Here is a 20,923-nt window from a genome sequence, read left to right on the forward strand (position 1 = left end):
AAGAAAGAAATGTTTTTCTCCTGTAGAGGAAACTTGTAATGTAGGACTTATTTATAGAGTATTTATAGTCCATTGTTGGGTCATTGGGTGTGTCATACTGCTCTATCTAGGTCTGAATATCTGCAGTACTTAAAACACCACTTCATATTGAATTATATTTGGTGGATTCTCTTATTTATACTTAATTTTATCAACTGACATATGTCCTTCCTTAGAGAAATGATTTTAGTGAAATGGTGTTTTTCTCCATGAGACATATTATCTGTTTGAGAAATATTGACCTTGAATTTAGCCATATATATGCTGTATAACTTGAGGAACATTATGAAATTCAATACATTTTCTTCCTCAGTGAAAATATATAGTTTATCAAAACGTTCAGTTTACTTTCTTTCCCCTTGTGTTCATGGGATACATGCTTTTTATTGATACCTATAACTTTACATAGATCTTCATACCTGTGGAATAGTTGGTTGGGTTTCTCTGTCATTATTTATTGTTGAGAGGTTCTAGCATCAAAAGTCCTTTCTATTACAACATAATGACCTAGACTTCATTTTTAATTAAATCTTATTATTTCTGTCATTTGCTTTAGTGTTCATCATATGAGAGGGAAAAAGTTCTTATGTCACACCACCATCCTGTTATAATTGTTTTTTAAAATTGAAATGAAACAAAAGAACAGTTATTACAGAGGGTTGTTTTGTTCTTTTAGATGTCTTTTTTCATTTTACAAAATTATGAGTGTTATTACAACTTACTGTTCCTTTAAGTGGTTTTATGACTTGCTTTTTTTCCCCAGGTACAGTTGAGTATATTTGTTTCCATTTATGCTGTTAATATTCATTGCCATTGAATTGGCAGATTTGGCTGGGGTAGAACATTGCTTCTGATAGATTAAAGAAAAGTAATCTATTGATCATAAAGCCTCTAGTCCAGGAGTACCACTGCTTCTGATGTCATTTACTCTGTCCCACCAGAGTTTAGTGTCTCAGATGGTAAAGAATCTGCCTGCAATGCAGGAAACCCAGGTTCAATCCCTGGGTTGGGAAGATCTCCTGGAGAAGGGAATGGCTACCCACTGCAGTATTCTTGCCAGGAGCATTCCATGAACAGAGGAGCCTGGCAGGCTATAGTCCATGCAGTTGCCAAGAGTTGGACATGACTGAGCGACTAACACTTTCACTTTGCCAGAGTTTAAGGTTCTTCTCTTCAGATACTGATACCTCTGAATGTGCGTTTTGTTAATTGGGTAGTGGGGATACAAGATGGAGGGTGTGGGGGGATCTGTTTGCCCTTCTCTCCAAAAATAAGGGGCCAAAAGAGAATGGTCTGTGTCTGCTCACCTGCAGTAATGTAGTGGGTTGATATTGGTGGGAGCTTGTAGTTTGATGCGCCATCACTTCCATCAGGAAGGTAAATTGCTAACAAATGACTAAATGGGAATTTAGGGGGAATGCTACAGCAGTGTGCTGCATTAGTGGTGATGGGAGTTCTGGCGCCATTTCAGGGTCACTATTTGTATCTGTCTATCAGGGTTAGGATACAGTTGTTTCTCCCAGTTTCAGCCTTCTCTATAGAATTTCTGTCAATTGTTTGACTCCATTAAGTGTGCAGAGGAAATCAAAGCCTGAATGACCAATCCACCAGGGGCTATGGATAGACCCTTTCATTGTCCATACTCGGAGCACTGCATTAGGTCTCATTATCCATTTATAATAAGCGACCTCTGCCCCCTGGGTCATTGAAAAAGATTCAGTGTGCTTTTCTGACACATAGGGCACCTTTCTCAGCAGACACATGGAACAATGGGACGTCTGGTCGTCTGGAGGACTGGTGTACATGGCAGGTTTTAAATACGCAGCCTTGTGTCGAACTGCTCTGCCAGTGTGCTCGCTCATGGTTCATAAATGGGCTGAGGGGAGCCTAATGTCTGGGATGTGAATGCAATAGCCTTTCCTCTTTTCTTTCTTTCTTCTCTTTTTTAAAAAGTTTAGTTTTAATTGGATGATAATTGCTTTACATGTTGTGCTGGTTTCTGTCATACAACAACATGAAATTTTTTTGCCTTGTTTTTCAGTTTTGTGTTCTAGAAAGGATTTGCCTTCATCTCCGCTAGTGTATTTCCTGATAGAGAAATATGGAAAGATTTGGATACAGTGAATGGATAGATTCATCATTTTTGGAAAGTATTTGCCAAACATGCCCATGGAAGTTATCGGTGATACATTGAAAATCCCTCTTCTATTCCCTGCTCTGCCCAAACTGGTAGGGATTGAATATCCCACTAAAAAGTTGGAGAAAGAATTTGATCCTTCCTTCACCTGTCTAACCCAGATTCATTCTATCATATAAATTTGGGCCACCTACTTGAAATCTCTGCTTCTCTTTCTCCAGCCCCCAGTACATAGACAGATGTAGGAAAAAGATGGAGATAACATAGTGACTATTGGATGAAATATATATTTATATCTTATCCAATAATGAAGTAAGAAAACTGTCATGTTCAGAGCATCACACTGTGTGTACTGAAGGTGGCCTTCTAAGAATCTTGACCACTGGTTCCTGTGTGGCCTTAGTACAGTGTCTTGTTAAATACTAATAGGAATCAGTCGTTTACCTGAAGGATATTGGGATAGGAAAAATAAAAGATTGAGAGTCACTTCTTTACCAGTTCATATGAAGAAACATTATAAAAGTATTTTTTAAGTTTAAGATGCATACATTTCATAAATAAAGCCTTGTTCCTCTCTCAGAAGCTTACTTTGCATTTAGTGTCACGTATGTTGGCTTGATCAGTTTTTTAAATATATGAGACACACAGGCACTCAAAGACACCCAGTTTAGTACAGTGAACTGGCAGCTACACTGTCCAGTCGACCCCGGGTGTCTAGTTGAGTGAAGCAGCTTCCCTATTAAGTGATGAACTGTGCCGTGCTTCCTGATGCCCAGACACAGTGTCACCTCTAGAGAGTGACCGTTGAGTTCCAGCACAGATTTTTCACTCCACACCAGCTATGGAAAACCATGTAGATGGCAGAGCTCTCTCCATGCCAAGAATTAATATATTAACTGGATTATAGCACCATTTGACAAATTGCTTACTAAATACATCAAAATTGATTGGACATTCTGTATTTGAATTGACAAATGGCTGCATTAGGAGAAGGAGGGAAATCCATTAATTATAGCCGCTCTCAACCATAGGAAATATAATCATATAAATATAGATTTTGTTAAAACAAAAATGTCTACTTCATGGTGGCATTGCTTATGTGTTTACCTGCACCACTTTGCTGTTAACAGAAGAGCTGCTCTTGGCCACTGCCCTTTAAGTAATAAAAAAATAATAATTGCTGCTGTGCTCTATGTGCCAGGCTTTTATGACTGCATGGTAACTTTTAGTTCTTAGTCCAGAAGAATAGAAAATACAAGAGAAACTAAGCCTTTCTGCTCAGTTCTCAGCTGTACCTCTGTTTGTCTATCTTGCCCTTTGCATTCTCATATTATTTAAGTCAAAAGCTTTACTTTTGCTTTGATGATGTAAAAACCGTGATCATCACTCAACTTCTTTTTAGAAACAAATTTTTTTCTCACGATCTTTCTTACTGAAGGTAACCAACTGAGTGACCAAGGCACAGGGTGGTGGGTGAATGCCCTTGATTGTCCCTTTCCAGTTTGAATCTGTTCTCCTTATTGTTGTCATATGACAGGAAGCTTTCTGCCATGTGATTCTGTGGAAGTTGGTGGAGAGACGAGAAACACTGAACTGCCTTTATTGCCTTTATGCTGTTAGTTTCTTGCCTTTTCTACTGTGCTTTCTTTGTATTTTATAACCACATGAAGAGGCCTCACAGCTTCCCTTATGTGATGTCAAGTTTGGGTCAGAGCTGAGATTATAAGGAATATTTGGGGGTTAGGCATTCTGTTGCCTTCCAAGGATGTTTTCTAGGTGCCAGTGGTCCTTCTATGGTTATGCCATCTATACCTTTAAGTATGAAACCAAACCAATATTTTCTAAAATGAAATCTTCGAATTCCTCAGGGGTATTATAGAGAATGTAAAGTGTGGCCCGAAGTACTTTCTTTTCTCTTACTGCATGGAAGCCTTCCTTAAATGTCTGTAACTTGCTTATGTTGAGACTTCTGGTCAAAGTCATTTTTTCCCCATTGTTTGATAGCTTTGTATGGTACCTCTGATCAAGATGCATAGATATTTATTAAGATGAGAAAATTATTAAGATATGGAATAAAGAAATCATGGAGACTAAATCAATGATACAGTTCATATTTGGGGATAAACAACCCTCAAGATGTTTTACATGAAAATTTTAGTTTAAAATACTTACAGGTAAAGACATCATTAATTGGAGACTTCCTTTGTGGTCCAGTGGTTAAGAATCAGCCTCGTGATGCCGGGGACACAGGTTCGATCCCTGGTTGGGAGCTAAGATCCCACAGCAGCTCAGCTCACATGCTGCAATTAGAGTTCATGTGCTGCAGCGAAAGAATTGGTATGCTACAGTGAAGATCCTATGTGCTGTAACTAAGACCCAACGTAGCCAAATAAATAAATAATAATAATAAAAAAGACATCATGAATGGAAGCAGTTCATACTTCAGGTTAAGAACATGGTCTTTGGAGTTTGCAGTTCTAAATTGCATTCCTGCTGTTTGCTAGCTGGATGACGTTGGGCAAATAACTTAGCCCAACATCTGGGCTTTAGTTTACCTACCATTAACATGGACTTCCCTGGTGGCTCAGACGGTAAAGTGTCTGTCTACGATGTGGGAGACCCGGGTTTGATCCATGGGTTGGGAAGATCCCTTGGAGAAGGAAATGGCAATCCACTCCAGCACTCTTGCCTGGAAAATCCCATGGACAGAGGAGCCTGGTAGGCTACAGTCCATGGGGTTGCAAAGAGTCGGACACGACTGAGTGACTTCATGTTCACCTTATAAAATTGTTTTTAGATTAAATGAGCGAATTCATCCAAAAAGCTTGACACATTACCTTAGATAGAATAAAAAATAACTATAGATTAGCGTTGTGGGTGGCATTTACAGAAATAGTATTTTTGTTCTCCTTTGAGGTCTTTCTTGCCTCTCTGTATTCCAACGGCTTTATGACTGAGATACTGCCAGGTGGCATAGCTTTATTGTTAACAAACAACAGGAACTTTTCTGGTGGTCCAGTGGTTAAGAATCCACCTGCCATTGCAGGGGACACAGGTTCGATTCCTGGACCTGAAAGATTCCGTGTACTGTGGGGCGACTAAGTCCACGAGCCACAGCTACTGAGCCTGTGCACCCCAGCGTCTGTGCTCTGCACAAGAGAAGCCACTTTAATGAGAAGTCCATGTGCAGCAATGAAGATTCAGTGCAGCCAAAAGTGAAAATACATAAATCAATTTTAAACAATGACAGTGGAGAGAAAACATTTGTGGTAAATCCTTTCTCTTCTGTTAAGTGGTCATCCTGACAAGTAAGGTTTTAATGTGAGTATTTTCAAGGCTATAAAAAGCAACTTTACTTAGTAATTCTAATTTGTTGAAGCAAATTGAAAATTTCTCTTAGACCTGTTTGTTTCAAGCATCTTCAATCCCTTAGTAAATTATGGGAATTGGGATATTTCTTGGTGTCCACTGCATTCTGAAAGGCTTTCCTCTGGAAGTTCTTTCTGATAGTTAGTTGCCTTAAGACTCTGAAACCCAATTTCTGACATGCCAGAAGGACATTTGATTTTCTGAGATTATCATTGAAATCATTGTTCACTATTCTGGTGAGCCTTTTGTTTTTTACTCTGTATTTTTTTGAAGTTTATAATGAACCTGTCTGTGTTCCTATGGCAGGTGAATTTCTTAGAAAAGGAATGAGAGAGAGAGGAAGAAAGAGAAGGGAGGGAATAAAGGAAGGAAGAAAAAGGATGAAAGAAGGGAAAATGGAAGGATGAACTATACAGTTTGTTACACGGCACAGAAATTAAATGTTCTACAGTAAACTAAAGTCAGTATGGGCGATTCTCACGTATATGATGCTGTGAGAAAACAATGTAGTCCTGAATACGTCACACATTTCCTAGTCTTGCCATGAAAGAATCAAGGTGACTCTTTGTCCATCTGCAGGTCAAAAAATATTTGCTGTTTTTTCCATTCATGAAATAGTCTTAAGAGTTTTTTATTATGGAAATGTTCAAACACACACAGAAGTACAGTGACTAGTATAATGAATCTACATATTACCCAGCTTGAAGAATTAACAACATTCTGCCACTCTTGTTTCTGATGTTATCTTAAAATTTTATTTATTTATGGCTACACTGGGTTTCAGTGCTGCTGTGGACTCGCTCTCATTGTAGCGAGCGGGAGCTACTCGAGTTGCGGTGCCCGGGCTTCTCACTGTGGTGGCTTCTCTTGTTGCAGAGCATGGGTTCTAAAGCGTGAGGGCTTCAGTAATTGTGGCATGTGGGCTCAGTAGTTGTGGTGCATGGGCTTAGTTGCCCCCCAGCATGTGGAATCTAGTTCCCTGACTAGGGAACCCATGTCCCCTGCATTGGCAGGTGGATTCTTAATCACTGTACCACAAAGGAAGTACAGAAATCTTTTTTGCTGTTGTTGCTTTTTAATGTATGGTAGATAAAGTATTATGAGAAAGCCACCCACTGTTGTATCTTTTTACCTATTTAATGCTTGCATGTATCTGTGTGTGTGTGTGTGTGTGTGTGTGTGTGTGTGTGTGTGTGTGTGTATGAAGCTCCAGTACTTTAGCTACTTGATGCAAAGAGCTGACTCATTGGAAAAGCCCCTGATGCTGGTAAAAATTGATGGGAAAAGCAGAAGAGGGTGGTAGAGAATGAGATGGACTGACTCCATTAACATGAATTTGAGCAAACTCCAGGGGATAGTGAAGGGCAGAGGAGCCTGGCCTGCTGCAGTTCATGGGGTCACAAAGAGATGGACATGACTTAGCTACTGAACAATAGCAGCAACACTTGCATGTGTCTAATGACAAAGACTTAATGATAAGGGGATAGCTCTTTCTAGTAGTTGTATGTTGTGCAGTATAGGAAAGAACAAGCCTTCAAAAGTGTTCTCTTGTGTTTGGAAAGAGAGAGAACCCTATGGTGCTTGTAGGGTAGTATTTTCTGTTTCATTCTTTCCCCAGTCCTCTTGGTTCTATGGATTTTCTGATTTATTTAGAGGTAAAAATCTTAATCATTTAATTTCTCTATTTTATGGAACACATCAAGGGTCCTTAATGATTGTTTGAAAAGATTTTAAATTATATTCTAAAGTATAAGTTGAAAATGTTGATGTCTTCCACAACTAAAAGCTTTTAACTCTCCATGCCAAGAGAACTTTGCTCTTCTGCTTAGGCATGGGAAAATGTGCACTTAATTCTTCCTGTTGTATAATGATCTGGTCTTATCAGGAATGTAACTAGATAATAAATAAGGGAAGCATGGAAGAAGCTGCATTAACTCTTTGCAAAAAAAAAAAAAAAATGATTTTTGCCATTTTCCCATTTCCAAACAACTCCCCCGCACGCCCCCCCCCCCCCGCCTTTAAAATACTTTAAAAAATTTGTTTGGCTGTGCTGGGTCTTAGTGGCGGCATGCAAACTCTTACTTGTGGCATGTAGGATCTAGTTCCCTGACCAGAGATTGAACCCAGGTCCCCTGCATTGGGAACATGGAATCTTAGCTACCAGACCACCAGGGACGTCCCACAACTACCTCTCCTTTATTTTTGTTTTGTCGGACTTTGTTGTGGAGGCTAGACTGAGTAAACTCTTTGCTCTTCAACTGTGCCATTGTAGGTGAGATGGAGAATAATACATTTCCAGTACTTGGCCTCTTGCCTACTTGTGTACATTGGTTATTGAATGCAGTGATTTTTTTTTTTTTTTACTTTCCAAGACATCAATTCATAATACTTTCTTTATAAGCGCTCCCATCTTAGTCTCTTATAGAGGATATTGTATTTTAGAGTGTTTGAATTCAGAACTGATTATTCCTGAAAGAAATGCGTCTTAACGTACAGAGGTAGCTGTGAGAATACAGTTGCCATTATCAAGAGATTACAGCTCATGATTCTGCCCAGAATTAGCGCCAGCAAGCAGTCATTTCTCTCAATAAAAACATACACTACCATGTGTATTTGATTGGATTGTTTAGTTGCTAAGTCACATCTGATTGCAATCCCAGAGACTGTAGTCCACCAGCCTCCTCTGTCCATGGGATTTCCCAGGCAAGAATACTGGGATGGGATACCATTTTCTTCTCCAGGGGATCTTCCTGACCCAGGGATTGAACCCATATCTCCTGCATTGGGGGCAGATTCTTTATTTACCACTGAGCCACCACAGAAGCCCATGTGTACTTGGGTAGTTGCTAAAAGCTGATAAACAAAGATGCGTACAGTGATTATGAGAGAAAGAGTGTGTAAAACCACTTCCATTTCCCCTTTTAAGGAAAACGTCACAAAACCTAAGGAAATAAACTCACCTTTTCGTTTCATGCATTGGTTTCCATCATTCACTGAAGTGCTTGTGATTTCTCTGTTTTCTTTTCTTGACTTGTTAGATTGATTTCACTAACCATATTACTTGTATTGTGCTTATTCTTCAACTTTTATAATTATCAAATTTTAAGTTGGTACATGAAAGTGAAGTCGCTCAGTCGTGTCCAACTCTTTGTGACCCCGTGGACTGTAGCCTCTCAGGCTCCTCCGTCCATGGGATTTTCCAGGCAAGAGTGCTGGAGTGGATTGCCATTTCCTTCTCCAGGGGATCTTCTCTACCCAGGGATCGAACCTGGATCTCCCGCATTGCAGGCAGGCGCTTTACCATCTGAGTCACCAGGGAAGCCCGGCAATGGCACCCCATTCCAGTACTCTTGCTTGGAGAATCCCATGGACGGAGGAGCCTGTTAGACTGCAGTCCATGGGGTCGCTAAGAGTCAGACACGACTGAGCGACTTCACTTTCACTTTTCACTTTCATGCATTGGAGAGGGAAATGGCAACCCACTCCAGTGTTCTTGCCTGGAGAATCCCAGGGACGGGGGAGCCTGGTGGGCTGCCGTCTATGGGGTCGCACAGAGTCGGACACGACTGAAGCGACTTAGCATAGCATAGCATAGCATAGCATAGCATAGCATAGCATACACAATTTAAATGGTGCCAAGGAATATTTAGTGGAAAATGAGTCATTCCTTCATCCCTTTCTTCCCTGAGGCAACTGTTATGTAAAGGTGAGCTTTGATAAGAATGGTTTTGTTGTTTTTAGACTTATTTTTCTGAGTAGATTATCTAACCCTTGGCAAGACAAACTTAATCTGTAAGCTGCAAGCAAGGTATTATACAGACAGGCTATGTTCCTTTAAAATAGCCAGGGTGGACTTTTCTAGTTATCTTGCTGCAGTTTAATGTATATACAATGGCATCCCACTCCAGTACTCTTGCCTGGAAAATCCCATAGATGGAGGAGCCTGGTAGGCTGCAGTCCATGGGGTAGCGAAGAGTCGGACACGACTGAGCGACTTCACTTTCACTTTTCACTTTCATGCCTTGGAGAAGGAAATGGCAACCCACTCCAGTGTTCTTGCCTGGAGAATCCCAGGGATGGGGGAGCCTGGTGGGCTGCCGTCTATGGGGTCACACAGAGTTGGACACAACTGAAGTGACTTAGCAGCAGCAATGTGGTTGTACTGTGAATTGAGTTGCCATAATACACATTAAATTGTGTGTATCTTTCCAGGTGACCTTAATTGCAAATGTTTTGAAGGGATTGTTGCAGCCTATTCAGTTCTCAGAAGTGTGCTGGGACAGTTTGAACTTTTCAGTGGAGTAGTTGATCTTGCTGATAGCATGAAGCCATTATGTTTTATTCTATCTGTCCATTTTTATGACATTTAGAGTTACATGGATGAGCAAAACTAAACTGTGAACCCTTCCAGACTCCCCCCAGGTATAGCTTGTCCAGATGCAAAATGGCAGTGGACCGTTATGGTAGCAGGAAGAACCAAACGAAAGTACCTTAGTTTATGTCTTCTGTGGGAATATTATATGATGCTTTGGGGGCAGGGCAAGGGAGAAAAGCAGTGTGGGGCAGAGATGCACCCTGTTGTCAGTTACCCAATGGAATCTGTTATCTCATAGGCAATGAGGATACGTCATTTTTCTAATTATATATTGCCTGTGACTGTTCTTCTGGGAATGTGGAATAAAAGGAAAGTGAAACCAGAGATGTACAATGACTGACTGTTAGAAAACTTTAATAATTAATTAGGGAACATCTATGGTACTGCAGGGTCAGGGTGCAAGGAAGATCATTGATCCGTTTAGTATATAGCGTAGGTAAAACCTGTTCCCTTTTACACGTGTTGGAGTGCTTCAGCTGTTGTTGCACTGGTACGAGAGATGGCTCCTAATGAACAGAGTAGCCAGTAATACATCGTGCTATTGCTAGATTATTCTGTGTGTGAAATTCAGCAAATTCCTTTACATTTAAGTGGAAACATTTATAAATTAGAAAACTTCTAGACTTCCATAGAGATAGTTAGGTGTGTTATTTTTGACCTGAAAGCCTTCTCCTTTTTACAAAATTATTTTTAAAAAGTCCAGAGTTTAATTTTTACCAGTTTGATAGTATGAAAGCATAACCTGTAAAAATTTTCAAGTCTCTGATTACTACTATTTTATATGTGTTTGTTGGCTGTTGTATTTCCTCTTCTGTGAATTGATTGTTCCTTAGGAAATGCCTTAGTCCATTTTGCTTTTGGATTACTTGTCTTTGAGCCTTTCTTCTTAAAAGGCAAATATTATTTTCTGAGCTAAGAAACTACCTTTCCAAGCAGAATTTCTTCCTCAGATCCTGAGTGCTTTCTGATCAGAAACAGAGTTTGGTAAAGAGCCTTCTCTTATTGTATGGCTGCTCTATAAATGCTGTTTTTAATAAGTACCAAAAATATATTGAAGTTTGTCCTTGGATGAGGGTTTATCACTGTTGGCCTTTGGGTGAACTTTGAGCCTGAGCTGTTTCATTCAAGGCAGCATGATGTCATTTAACTCACAAATTTCTCTGTTGCTAGAAAAAGGAATGTTGTTCCCCTAAATAACCTGAAGGACTGAATAATGCTGGCACAACATTATTCACCTCTCAGGTCTCCACTAAAGACTTCAGCATGGTAAGGGTTTTATTGTTTGCAGAGGATTTGTGGGGATATGTTAAGGAGTAGGGGCAAGCAAAAACTGAGTCTGGTCCTGAATCTGGAGAATACTTTATTCTGCAGCCCACTCAGCTGCCAGTAAGACCCAGCTCACACTCACTTTTCCAAATAAAAACCTTGGGATCCATTTTTGTTTCTTCATATTGAAAGACTCTCTAAGTTTCTTTCTAGTGCTGTTTGTTCAACATATGAACTCATTTTAGGCTTTGCAACAGCAGTTAAAGCTGAAAGTTGCATCTCAGAAAAAAAGTAGATGCCATTTGGGTCAGCCCTGCTCCACACCCCCTTACTTGAGAAGTAGATCTCTCTGATTCCAGTGGCACTGAGATTTGTTTCAGGAAGTATAGCATTTTTTTTTTAGCGTCTCCTAAAGTTGGGAGCTTGGAGTTCGCTAGCAGCGGAGCCTGTGCTTGATCAGCAGCTGTGTCCTCTGAAGCTACAAGAATTTATTACTGGGAGTTCAAGAGATGCAGGAAAGACTAGAACAAGAACGTAACAGAATCAGATAGATTGTCCCTTCATTGAGTTTATAAATAAGTGCGGCTCATTGTGCAGCTGTATGCTTTGTGTTGTTTTTAGAAAAACGATGCTTATAACCTGTATGTGGTCAGTCTCTTTTAACTTTGAAATGTATTGTCAGCTCTTTTTCCTTTCATTGCTTTTAAGGATGAATGGTGCTGAGATCAAATAGTTATTCCTTTCATTTCTTTAATAGAGTATCTAGAGCCTCTGTCCCCTGTTGTAAACTCGGTAGTTAGGAGATCTAATTTTTCCTGAATATCCAAACCGTGGCCAATACACTTAAGAAAAGTAATTACCTGTTCTAATATAAAGTGTATAAATATTAATGATAAAAATGTACTTTCTCTCAAAACTGGAAGACTAGATTTGTTGCAGATGAACTTAGGTTATTGAGATCTAGGTGTTAGTTTCAGGGTATTCTAAAAAGAATTTGATTTCTTGGAATTGAGGATATACAGTTATTACTTTGGATAAAACAGCCTGAAATGTCAAGAGAGTCCTACCTTTCTTCAGGACTGGTAATAACTCATTCTTGGAAGCTTGACTCAAACCTATTTTTCCTAACCTTTAAGTAGTCCATTAACTAGTGTTAAAAATGAGATTTCAGAGTATCATTTTAGATATCTGTTAATACAATGTTTATAACTCTTTACTATATTTTATGTGGGTAATTTGTAAAAATTCTATGCTCATTGATCCCCTTCCTAACTTCTTATGGATTTGAGGAGCTATATTATGAATTGACATTTTCTGTTTTCAGACTGAGAATTTTGTTACGGGGCATTCAGCTATAGGGGTATTTTCAGAGGACCATTCAGTGTTTCTGTTCATAATTTTACTTCAGTTGTTCTACTGATTTGGAAATTTTGGGGGGTTTGATTAACGAGACTAACTTGCAAAGGTCAACATTGAAGATTTTTTTTTTTGTTTGCTTTGCACATAAACACGTATAAGTATAAATATATTCATAGGAATACACACATACATACACATACTCATATATCACTGTAAGACATTAAAATACACTTCGTGGTTTTTTTTAGCTTTTATTTACTCACTAGAAGCATGATCTGCTTTCCTGAAAACACAATATAAACAGTCTAGCTCACAGTTACCTCATAATGATCTGCTCAGCCTGCCCTGGGTTGTTGATCTATATTTATCAAATGCCTGTGTGTACAGGCAGTACTTTTGGAGTTGTATTCTGTAAAAAAAATTGACAGTGTACTCTTTGTAGTTAGATGGATAGGCTTGTTTTAAATGACTGTACTAAAAGTAGGGATAGAGCATAGCAGAGATTTTTATTTCAAAATTCCGTATCCCTTTTCCTAACCCAGGATCATTAACTATCTAAGAACAGTGCTGCATGCTCAGTCGCGTCCGACTCTCGGTGACCCCATGGACTGCACCCTGCCAGGCTCCTCTGTCCATGGGATTCTCCAGGCAAGAATACTGGAGTCAGTTGCCATTTCTTCCTCCAGGGGATCTTCCCGACCCGGGGATTGAAGCTGCGTCTCCTGCATTGGCAGGCAGATTCGTTACCACTGAACCACCTGGGAAACCCCTAAGAATAGTTGGTAAATGTAAAAGATACTATTTTTCTTTAGCTAGAAGGTGCTTATGTTGGTCCATTAAACTCAGGCTTGCAATATATGTAACTGTATTTTTCTATAAATTGTCTTTAGTCCTCTTTTGTACCTCTATCCTAACAAATAGGGAAAAATTAATCTCAATCAATTATAACCTCCTACATAGTTGCATCTAAATTCTGTAGGGCTTACATAGTGCAAAGATATGAGATGGGATTGCTAAAGATATTTTACCTCTATTTTTTCACCACTGAGATGTCCCAGTTCCTTACCAGATTTAATTCTTGGCTGTTGTATTGGTTCACGGGCTTCCCTGATGGCTCCAATGGTGAAGAATTTGCCTGCAATGCAGGAGGCTTGGGTTCAGTCCCTGGGTCAGGAAGATCCCCTGGAAAATGAAATGGCTATCCACTGCAGTATTCTTGCCTGGAGAATTCCGTGGACATAGGAGCCTGGCAGCCTGCAGCCCGCGGAGTTGCAAAGAGTCGGACACGCCTGAGCAACCAGTTAGCACATTGGTTCATATAGGTCTTTTGTAGCATCCGTCCTTGCTTCAAAGCCTGTTCAAAGCCTGACAATTGCCTGGACCTTGTCCGTATTACTCTTGAATGTGTAGTAAATATTCATCATCGCATTCACAGGGGACTTGGAGAGGTGGTCACAGGCTCAGCTGTGAAAACACACCATGTGCACACCTTCTCCACTGCAGAAGAGTGAAATCTCCATGCTGCTTCCCAAGTGGACCTCCTGCTACTTCCTGAAACTACCCAAGAATGAAATTAGGGTTTTTCACAGTTGTTCATCCCTAAAACTTTTTGACTTTTGTACCCTTCCTTGGGAACCCTCTTTTTTCCCCTTTCTGTTTGTGGGGCTCTTGTTCCAGTTTCTGCATGTCTTTCCTAATAGCTGCTTGGAAACCATGGGAGCTTTGCTCCTAACTGTCATACTTTTAATCTCTCTTTCTTATCCCAGGGTCAGGGTTTTGAATTCCTCTCTTCTTTGTGACTGGGTATGTCATTGTTTCCACCAGCTAGTAATCATGGAGTTTTCTTCATACCTGGATTGGAGAAAGTTTTAAATGTAAAGAAATGTGAGGGAGAGAGAAAGGATATTTACTTTATGTTGAAAAATATTTTTCCACTACACATATTTTTATATTGTGAATCTTCTGAATTCTTCCAAGCATTTTTAATTGGAATACTGTTTTTTAGTGAACATAAAGTATGGTAACTCTTCTCACAATCTCTATTTAGAAATTTAGGATTCAGATTTAATGGTTCATAGATATATGATTGGTATTTTTACCAGTTCCTTTGGGAAAAAGGTTGGAGAGGAAGAAGAGGAAGAGGAGAAAGAGATTTTTTTTTCCTCCTTGAGAAACTTTTCACTGTGGGAAATCTCAAACATACACAAAATTAGAAAAAAATTGTGTCAGTATAATGACTCTCCATGTACCTGTAATTCTCAAAAGTCATCAACTCATGACTAACGTTTTTTTCAGCTATAATCCTCTTCCTCACCATTCTCTGCCATTGGATTATTTTTAAATTTACCCTTCCACACACATCTTTTTTTTTTTTTTTGGCTATGCCTTGCAGCTTGCAGGTACTTAGTTTCCTGACCAGGAATTGAACGTAGGCCCTCGGTAGTGAAAGCACAGAATCCTAACCACTGGACCACTAGGGAAGTCCCAAGTTTATCCCCATTTTGATGATGGGTGAATAAGTATCCTACCATCCTGGTATCCTTCACTATTTATTCTAGAATCAAAAGCTCCGTTCATTCATTTATTTATAAAGTGTTTATTCTGCAATAGGTAGTAGGCTGGGCTCAGCACATGTTGGGTATATTAAAAACTCTTGGGGGGAAAAATCACATTAGGTACTGGTTAGTAACACAAGGGTATAATTTCTCACTTCTCTTCCAATTTTTCCAGTTATCTGTCTATCCTAGCTTTATTAAAAAAAAAAAAAAGTCATAAACCATCTACTGACCCTCCCTCCCTGGCTTCTTTGCCCTCCTGATTCATCTTCCACTCTCAGCTTCCCTCACCGCACCTACCATACTGGCTTTCTGACATGACCGAAACATTTCATATTCCCACTTCAAAATCTTTGTAATTGATATTTTCTGTAACTCTTTCTTCTCAGATGTATGCATGGCCTATTCATTCACCTCTTTAAAATTTTCTCTGACCTCAGCTGCATTCCAAAAAGTGCTGACCTCTATTTGTCCTTAGTTGCCTTCTTGATTAGTCTTTAAGGAGAGGGCAGCTTTGAGGCATACTCTTGCTCTGTTCTGTATTAAGAATTTCAACTTTATTTATTAAAAGATTATATGTGATTGGGAAACACCTAACCTTTTGCAAACATAATTACATATCAGTTTTTATTTAAAAGGATGCTTCAACATTATTGATTATTATGATATTCTTTTCTTCATGATATTCAGAATATAGGGAATTGTTTTGCTTTGGTGGTCACTTGTATTTCGTGCCAGTTGCCAGCCTGCCTCTCAGCTGCAGAACTAGGATTTTGAAGAACTAACAGCTAATAGTTTTAACCATTGCAAATCTTATATTTTAATACTATTTATCTCCCTCTGATGAGTGATTGACTGGCTTAAGTATCATTTCTCCCCTCCCAGCTAGCTAAGATAAGGTTTTTGTGAGTATATCTTCTTTAAAATCTTGCCCTACGTTCTGCTCTGTCTACCTCACTTACACCTGTTTTGTTAAGATTTAGTTCTTCAAAATACTTGTTCTGGCAAGAGCGTTGTGAGATTGGCTTGTGAGTTACTCCTTGTGGAAATGTATATCTTTTTCTGGGAATATGCATTAAGAAATATAGATATGTTCATATCCTCTGATTTCAATTTTAGAATTGTAGCCTATGGAAAATATACATATTGAAGTATAGAAACATATCTCTGGGTGGTAGAAATTCTGAGATTATTTTCTTTCTGTCATTCTTTTCTGTTTCTTCCAGGTTTCTTTAATGCTCACCATCTTTCCTTCCTCTTTGGTTCTCTTCTTTTTTCTTTTCTCTATTTCCCCTCAGTACTTTATTGTTTTATTTCTCTTAGTATTAAAATGTTTAATGAGGGAGAGAATGTATGAGAAATCTCTGTATTTTCTCTTCCATTTTGTTTTGAACCTAAAATTGTTCTAAAAAATTAAAGTCCTCTTTTATAATAAAAATAAGCAAATAAAAAGTATGAGACTTTAAGTAGAGGAGGCTAAGTAAGTTTTTGTTGGGATAATATTTGTTTCATAGGAACTCAATAAATGTTTACTGAATCATTTTATTGCTTTGACTAAGCAAAGATCTGGAGAAGGCAATGGCATCCCACTCTAGTACTCTTGCCTGGAAAATCCCATGGACGGAGGAACCTGGTGGGCTGCAGTCCATGGGGTCGCTAAGAGTCAGACACGACTGAGCGACTTCACTTTCACATTTCACTTTCATGCACTGGAGAAGGAAATGGCAACCCACTCCAGTATTCTTGCCTGGAGAATCCCAGGGACGGGGGAGCCTGGTGGGCTGCCGTCTGTGGGGTTGCACAGAGTCGGACACGACTGAAGTGACTTAGCAGCAGCAAGCAAAGATCAGTCACTCAGTCATGTCCAAGTCTTTGTGACCCCATGGACTGTAGCCCTTCAGGCTCCTCTGTCCATGGAGTACTCCAGGCAAGAATACTGGAGTGGGTAGCCATTCCCTTCTCCATGAGATCTCCCTAACCTAGGCATGTTTAGTATTAGTAAAGAATCTTCCTGCAATGAAGGAGACCCAGGTTCAATCCCTGGGTCAGGAAGATCTCTTGGAGAAGAGAATGGCTACCCACTCCAGTATTCTTGCCTGGAGAATTCCATGGACAGAGGAGCCTGGTGGGCCACAGTCCTTGGGGTCACAGAGACTTGGACACACCTGAGTGACACTAAGCAGAGGTTCTTCTGTGTATGAGAAGCAGGCTGTTTCTCTTTTAAGCCTGTATCCTATGACCTAAAAATCAGGGAAACTATAGAAGCATTAAAAAAAAAAAAAGAAACATTTCTTTTGATGAATCATTGTTTTAGGAACTAAAAGTGTTTTAAAATTTAAAATATTTTAATGCCTTCCATTTATGTGAAACTATTAAGTAGACTTTTAAAGAATCTTATATGATACTTGTTTTTAAAACCCCTTCCCAGAGTATAAGAACTGCATCAACTTAATTTCTTTGTTAGGTGGAAGGCTTTGAAGTGTCCTGAGGTGTAGCAGTTACGTTGGTGCACAGGCAATGGAATCGTCACTGCTTCTTCTGTACTTGTGTTGTTAAGATTCAGTTAGGTGTTTATTTCTTCAACAACGATCCATGTCATGATTAGATTCCCACAGATATTTTTTAAGATGTGCTCCTAGTTGGAGATTTTTCTTGCTCCTAAGAAATTTAATCTTTCTTCTTCATTAGTTATTTGAATTGTGTGTTAAATGTCTTATTTTAGCTTTGGTGATTTATAAATCACCATAGTATCCAGGATGGTTATGCCCATATTCATTTTTTTTTTTTTTTCACGGCATGGATTAAAGTTGTTTAAATATGTTTTCTTTCTCCGTCAGTGGCCCCCCCTGGAAGTCCCGGGCCCATTACTCGGCACGGGTCCTACGACAGTTTGGCTTCTGACCACAGTGGACAGGAAGATGAGGAGTGGCTGTCTCAGGTGAGACTCGGAAACATCGGGTCTATTAAGGTGACAGAAAACAGAGATCCATTTCTCTCTCTTTATTCTCGAAATTAAAAAAAATTTTTTTACCTTAGAGGAAAATGGGCAGAATTCGGATTATTTTTAGGATCATCAAGAATTAATCATCTTTCCATATTAAGAATTTCTCAGAAATACTGCTGCAGGGCTACATATACATATATTTTATACACACATATACATATATGTGTGTGTACATTAGCTTTCATGCAGAGAACATAAAGTACGTATATCTTTCAAACAAGCCATTTATATCCCCCAGAACCCTGGATTTCAGATGGACTGTTTGGATTAAGATAAGAACTGGCCTGGTTAAAATGGTGAAGCCATTCAGCAATCTTCGGGCTTTCTTTTGTGGAGGCAACATTTTCTGAAGACTGGGCCCAGACTTTGATTAGGGAAGTTCTGCCTCCTAATTTGCACAAGTGCTGGGCTGGCCTTCCTTTCCTGAGCTCCTGTAACGTGGCTTTCAAGGGTCTGCAAACCAGTCCTGTAACAGCTTCCACTGACCCTTCCTCCCCCTGCCAGGTGAAGCTGTCTTCATCTCAAGGGCTTTGAAATAAAAGATACTTGGGCAGATTTCAAAATGATGAGATTACAAGTGACTTCATTACAGATGCTGTTATGTCTGTTTCAAGTCTGACATCACTGGGCGAAGTTAATGACCGGGTCTCGGATTACCAAATCCCGCGGCTTTTCAGCAGACAGGTGCCTCCTAGGAGCCCGGGTGCAGTTTCACTGCTTTCTCAGGGAGGAGAGCCCAAACTACTAAAGGGAATCTGGAAACCAGAGAATGAAATTGTTTCTAGGTGACAGACATTTCATCACACTGAAAATACTCACAGGAAAAGCTCCTTTAGGTTGCACATGGAGATGCATCCTTTCTTGAGGATACCACAAACGAAGTTTTTAAAAAAAGGATGCTGGCAGAGAAACCACTGTCCTTCACTTCAACTTTTCAATTAGAAAAAGGGGTAATGTGTGCTGTCAGTGTGAAAGTATACACAATGTGTTTGTACCGCACACAACAGGAGGATGAGCTGGAACATCTGGCCATCGCCTCAGTGAAATTGCACAGGCATCTGTTTACCTCTGGGCTCTGTGACACTGATGTTTTTGAGCTTAAAATACACAGCATGCTTTATCTGTGGCCTCATTTATGTTGCTGAATGCAACTCCTTGAATGAGAAATCACTGTCCTAAATCTGAGTCGTTTTCTCCCCATGATTAGCGGGAATGTGGATATTGTTCCAAGACCATGGTGCTTTTGCCCTTTAGGACTTTACAAACACGGAGCTGCACTCCGAGAACCTTTTCAGTTGTGTTTTGTTAAGAATTAATCACCACAATCCGAGAAATGTGATTAAATATAGAAGAACTCAGGGCAACACTGAGGCCCATGGGAAGTCAGTTCTATGAACTGTGTATATAGAAGTGGATGTAGCAATTATAAGACATTGAGAAATAGTGTCTCACCAAAGGTTTGCATATTTAGTCTCTTATTCAAGTCGCTCGTTTATAAAATCACATGTGTATTTTTAGGTTTTACTGCATGTCCTCCTCTCTGCTTTGTCTAATATTGGCAACATTCCCTGCCTCTTCCATAGAGCATGAAATTCATAAGGCATTTTGGTATTACTGTTCTGCAGCATTTAAAATACCTATGTCAACATTCATGGAAGCTGAGGAAACACTGTAGTTAAGAAATGGTATTTTTGAAGACAAATCTAGTTTGAGAGAAAATTTGTAATCCTGTCTTTCTTTAAAAGTGATTTTGGGGGAATTTTGAGGGAAGTATAGTAAATGTTATAATATTTAATTGTGGAAAGAAACTGGCTGTGAGTGTTAAATTATTTCAGACCTTTTCTTATCCTTGGATAGTTCAAGAACAACTTTGCATTTGTTATGAGCTTAGTCCTCAGTGAAGGAATTACTTTTAATATGTGGATTGACAAGTGTAGTATTCATTGCATGCCCACAGAGTGATACGGACTGTCTAGAATGAGTGAAAAAAGTAGTCTTTGGGCAGCTGATGCTAGGTGTATGAGGCAGGCAACTGGGCCTTTTATATTCGTGTGATTTTTGTGTTGTGTATGGGGGGAGGGGTGTGTGTTTATACACATACAGACACTAAATGAATTTTTATTATATTATGACAAAAACCAGTAGATGGGTGTAGTGAATGTCTATACAGGCTGCTGTTGTCACAACTTTCCGATTGTGGATGACACCCTCTCCCTCTCCCACTAGGTTAGGATGGGCTTCTTGGAGAATGTGAGTGTTCAGAGATGAGATGGGGGGATCATGAAAGGCTCTCAGAGGGAGGTCATGATACATCTCAATCATGATTTCTGATCTGTTCCAGGTAGAAATTGTAACGCATACCGGACCCCACAGACGTCTGTGGATGGGTCCACAGTTCCAGTTCAAAACCATCCACCCCTCAGGCCAAACCACAGTCATATCATCCAGTTCATCTGTGTTGCAGTCTCATGGTCCAAGTGATACTCCACAGCCCCTTTCAGATTTTGATACAGATGATCTTGACCTCAATAGTCTCAGGTAAGAAATAAGAACGAGAGAGTGATTTGACCAGATTAATGTTCATTTGTGGTGAACATCTTAGATAATCTTTACATTTCCCCCCTTTTACACTGTCATGTTGCAGAACACGTGCACTGTAACTTGTGATTCATTATTAATCACTGGGGATCTTATGTGAGATCTCATCACCTCCAGTAAATATTTGTGTTCTAAATTGTACTTTCCTGGATCTAATATTCAGTGCACTTTTAAAAGCCATCCTATTTTATGTTGCCTCTCTCGTATTTCTGATTATCCCC

At 39.5% G+C, this 20,923-nt stretch overlaps 1 protein-coding gene across 1 annotated transcript in view; it reads left to right on the top strand.

Moving 5' to 3' along the window:
• Positions 1-20,923, top strand: part of BCAS3 (BCAS3 microtubule associated cell migration factor) — a 589,753-nt gene that overhangs the window by 278,976 nt on the left and 289,854 nt on the right. The window contains exons 23-24 of the mRNA XM_055579668.1: positions 17,938-18,038; positions 20,446-20,642. Coding sequence (XP_055435643.1) covers positions 17,938-18,038; positions 20,446-20,642 — 298 coding nt within the window. The remainder of the gene's footprint in view (positions 1-17,937; positions 18,039-20,445; positions 20,643-20,923) is intronic.

The sequence above is a fragment of the Bubalus kerabau genome, chromosome 4 (genome assembly GCF_029407905.1).
Source record: "Bubalus kerabau isolate K-KA32 ecotype Philippines breed swamp buffalo chromosome 4, PCC_UOA_SB_1v2, whole genome shotgun sequence".
Classification (NCBI taxonomy): Eukaryota; Metazoa; Chordata; class Mammalia; order Artiodactyla; family Bovidae; genus Bubalus; species Bubalus kerabau.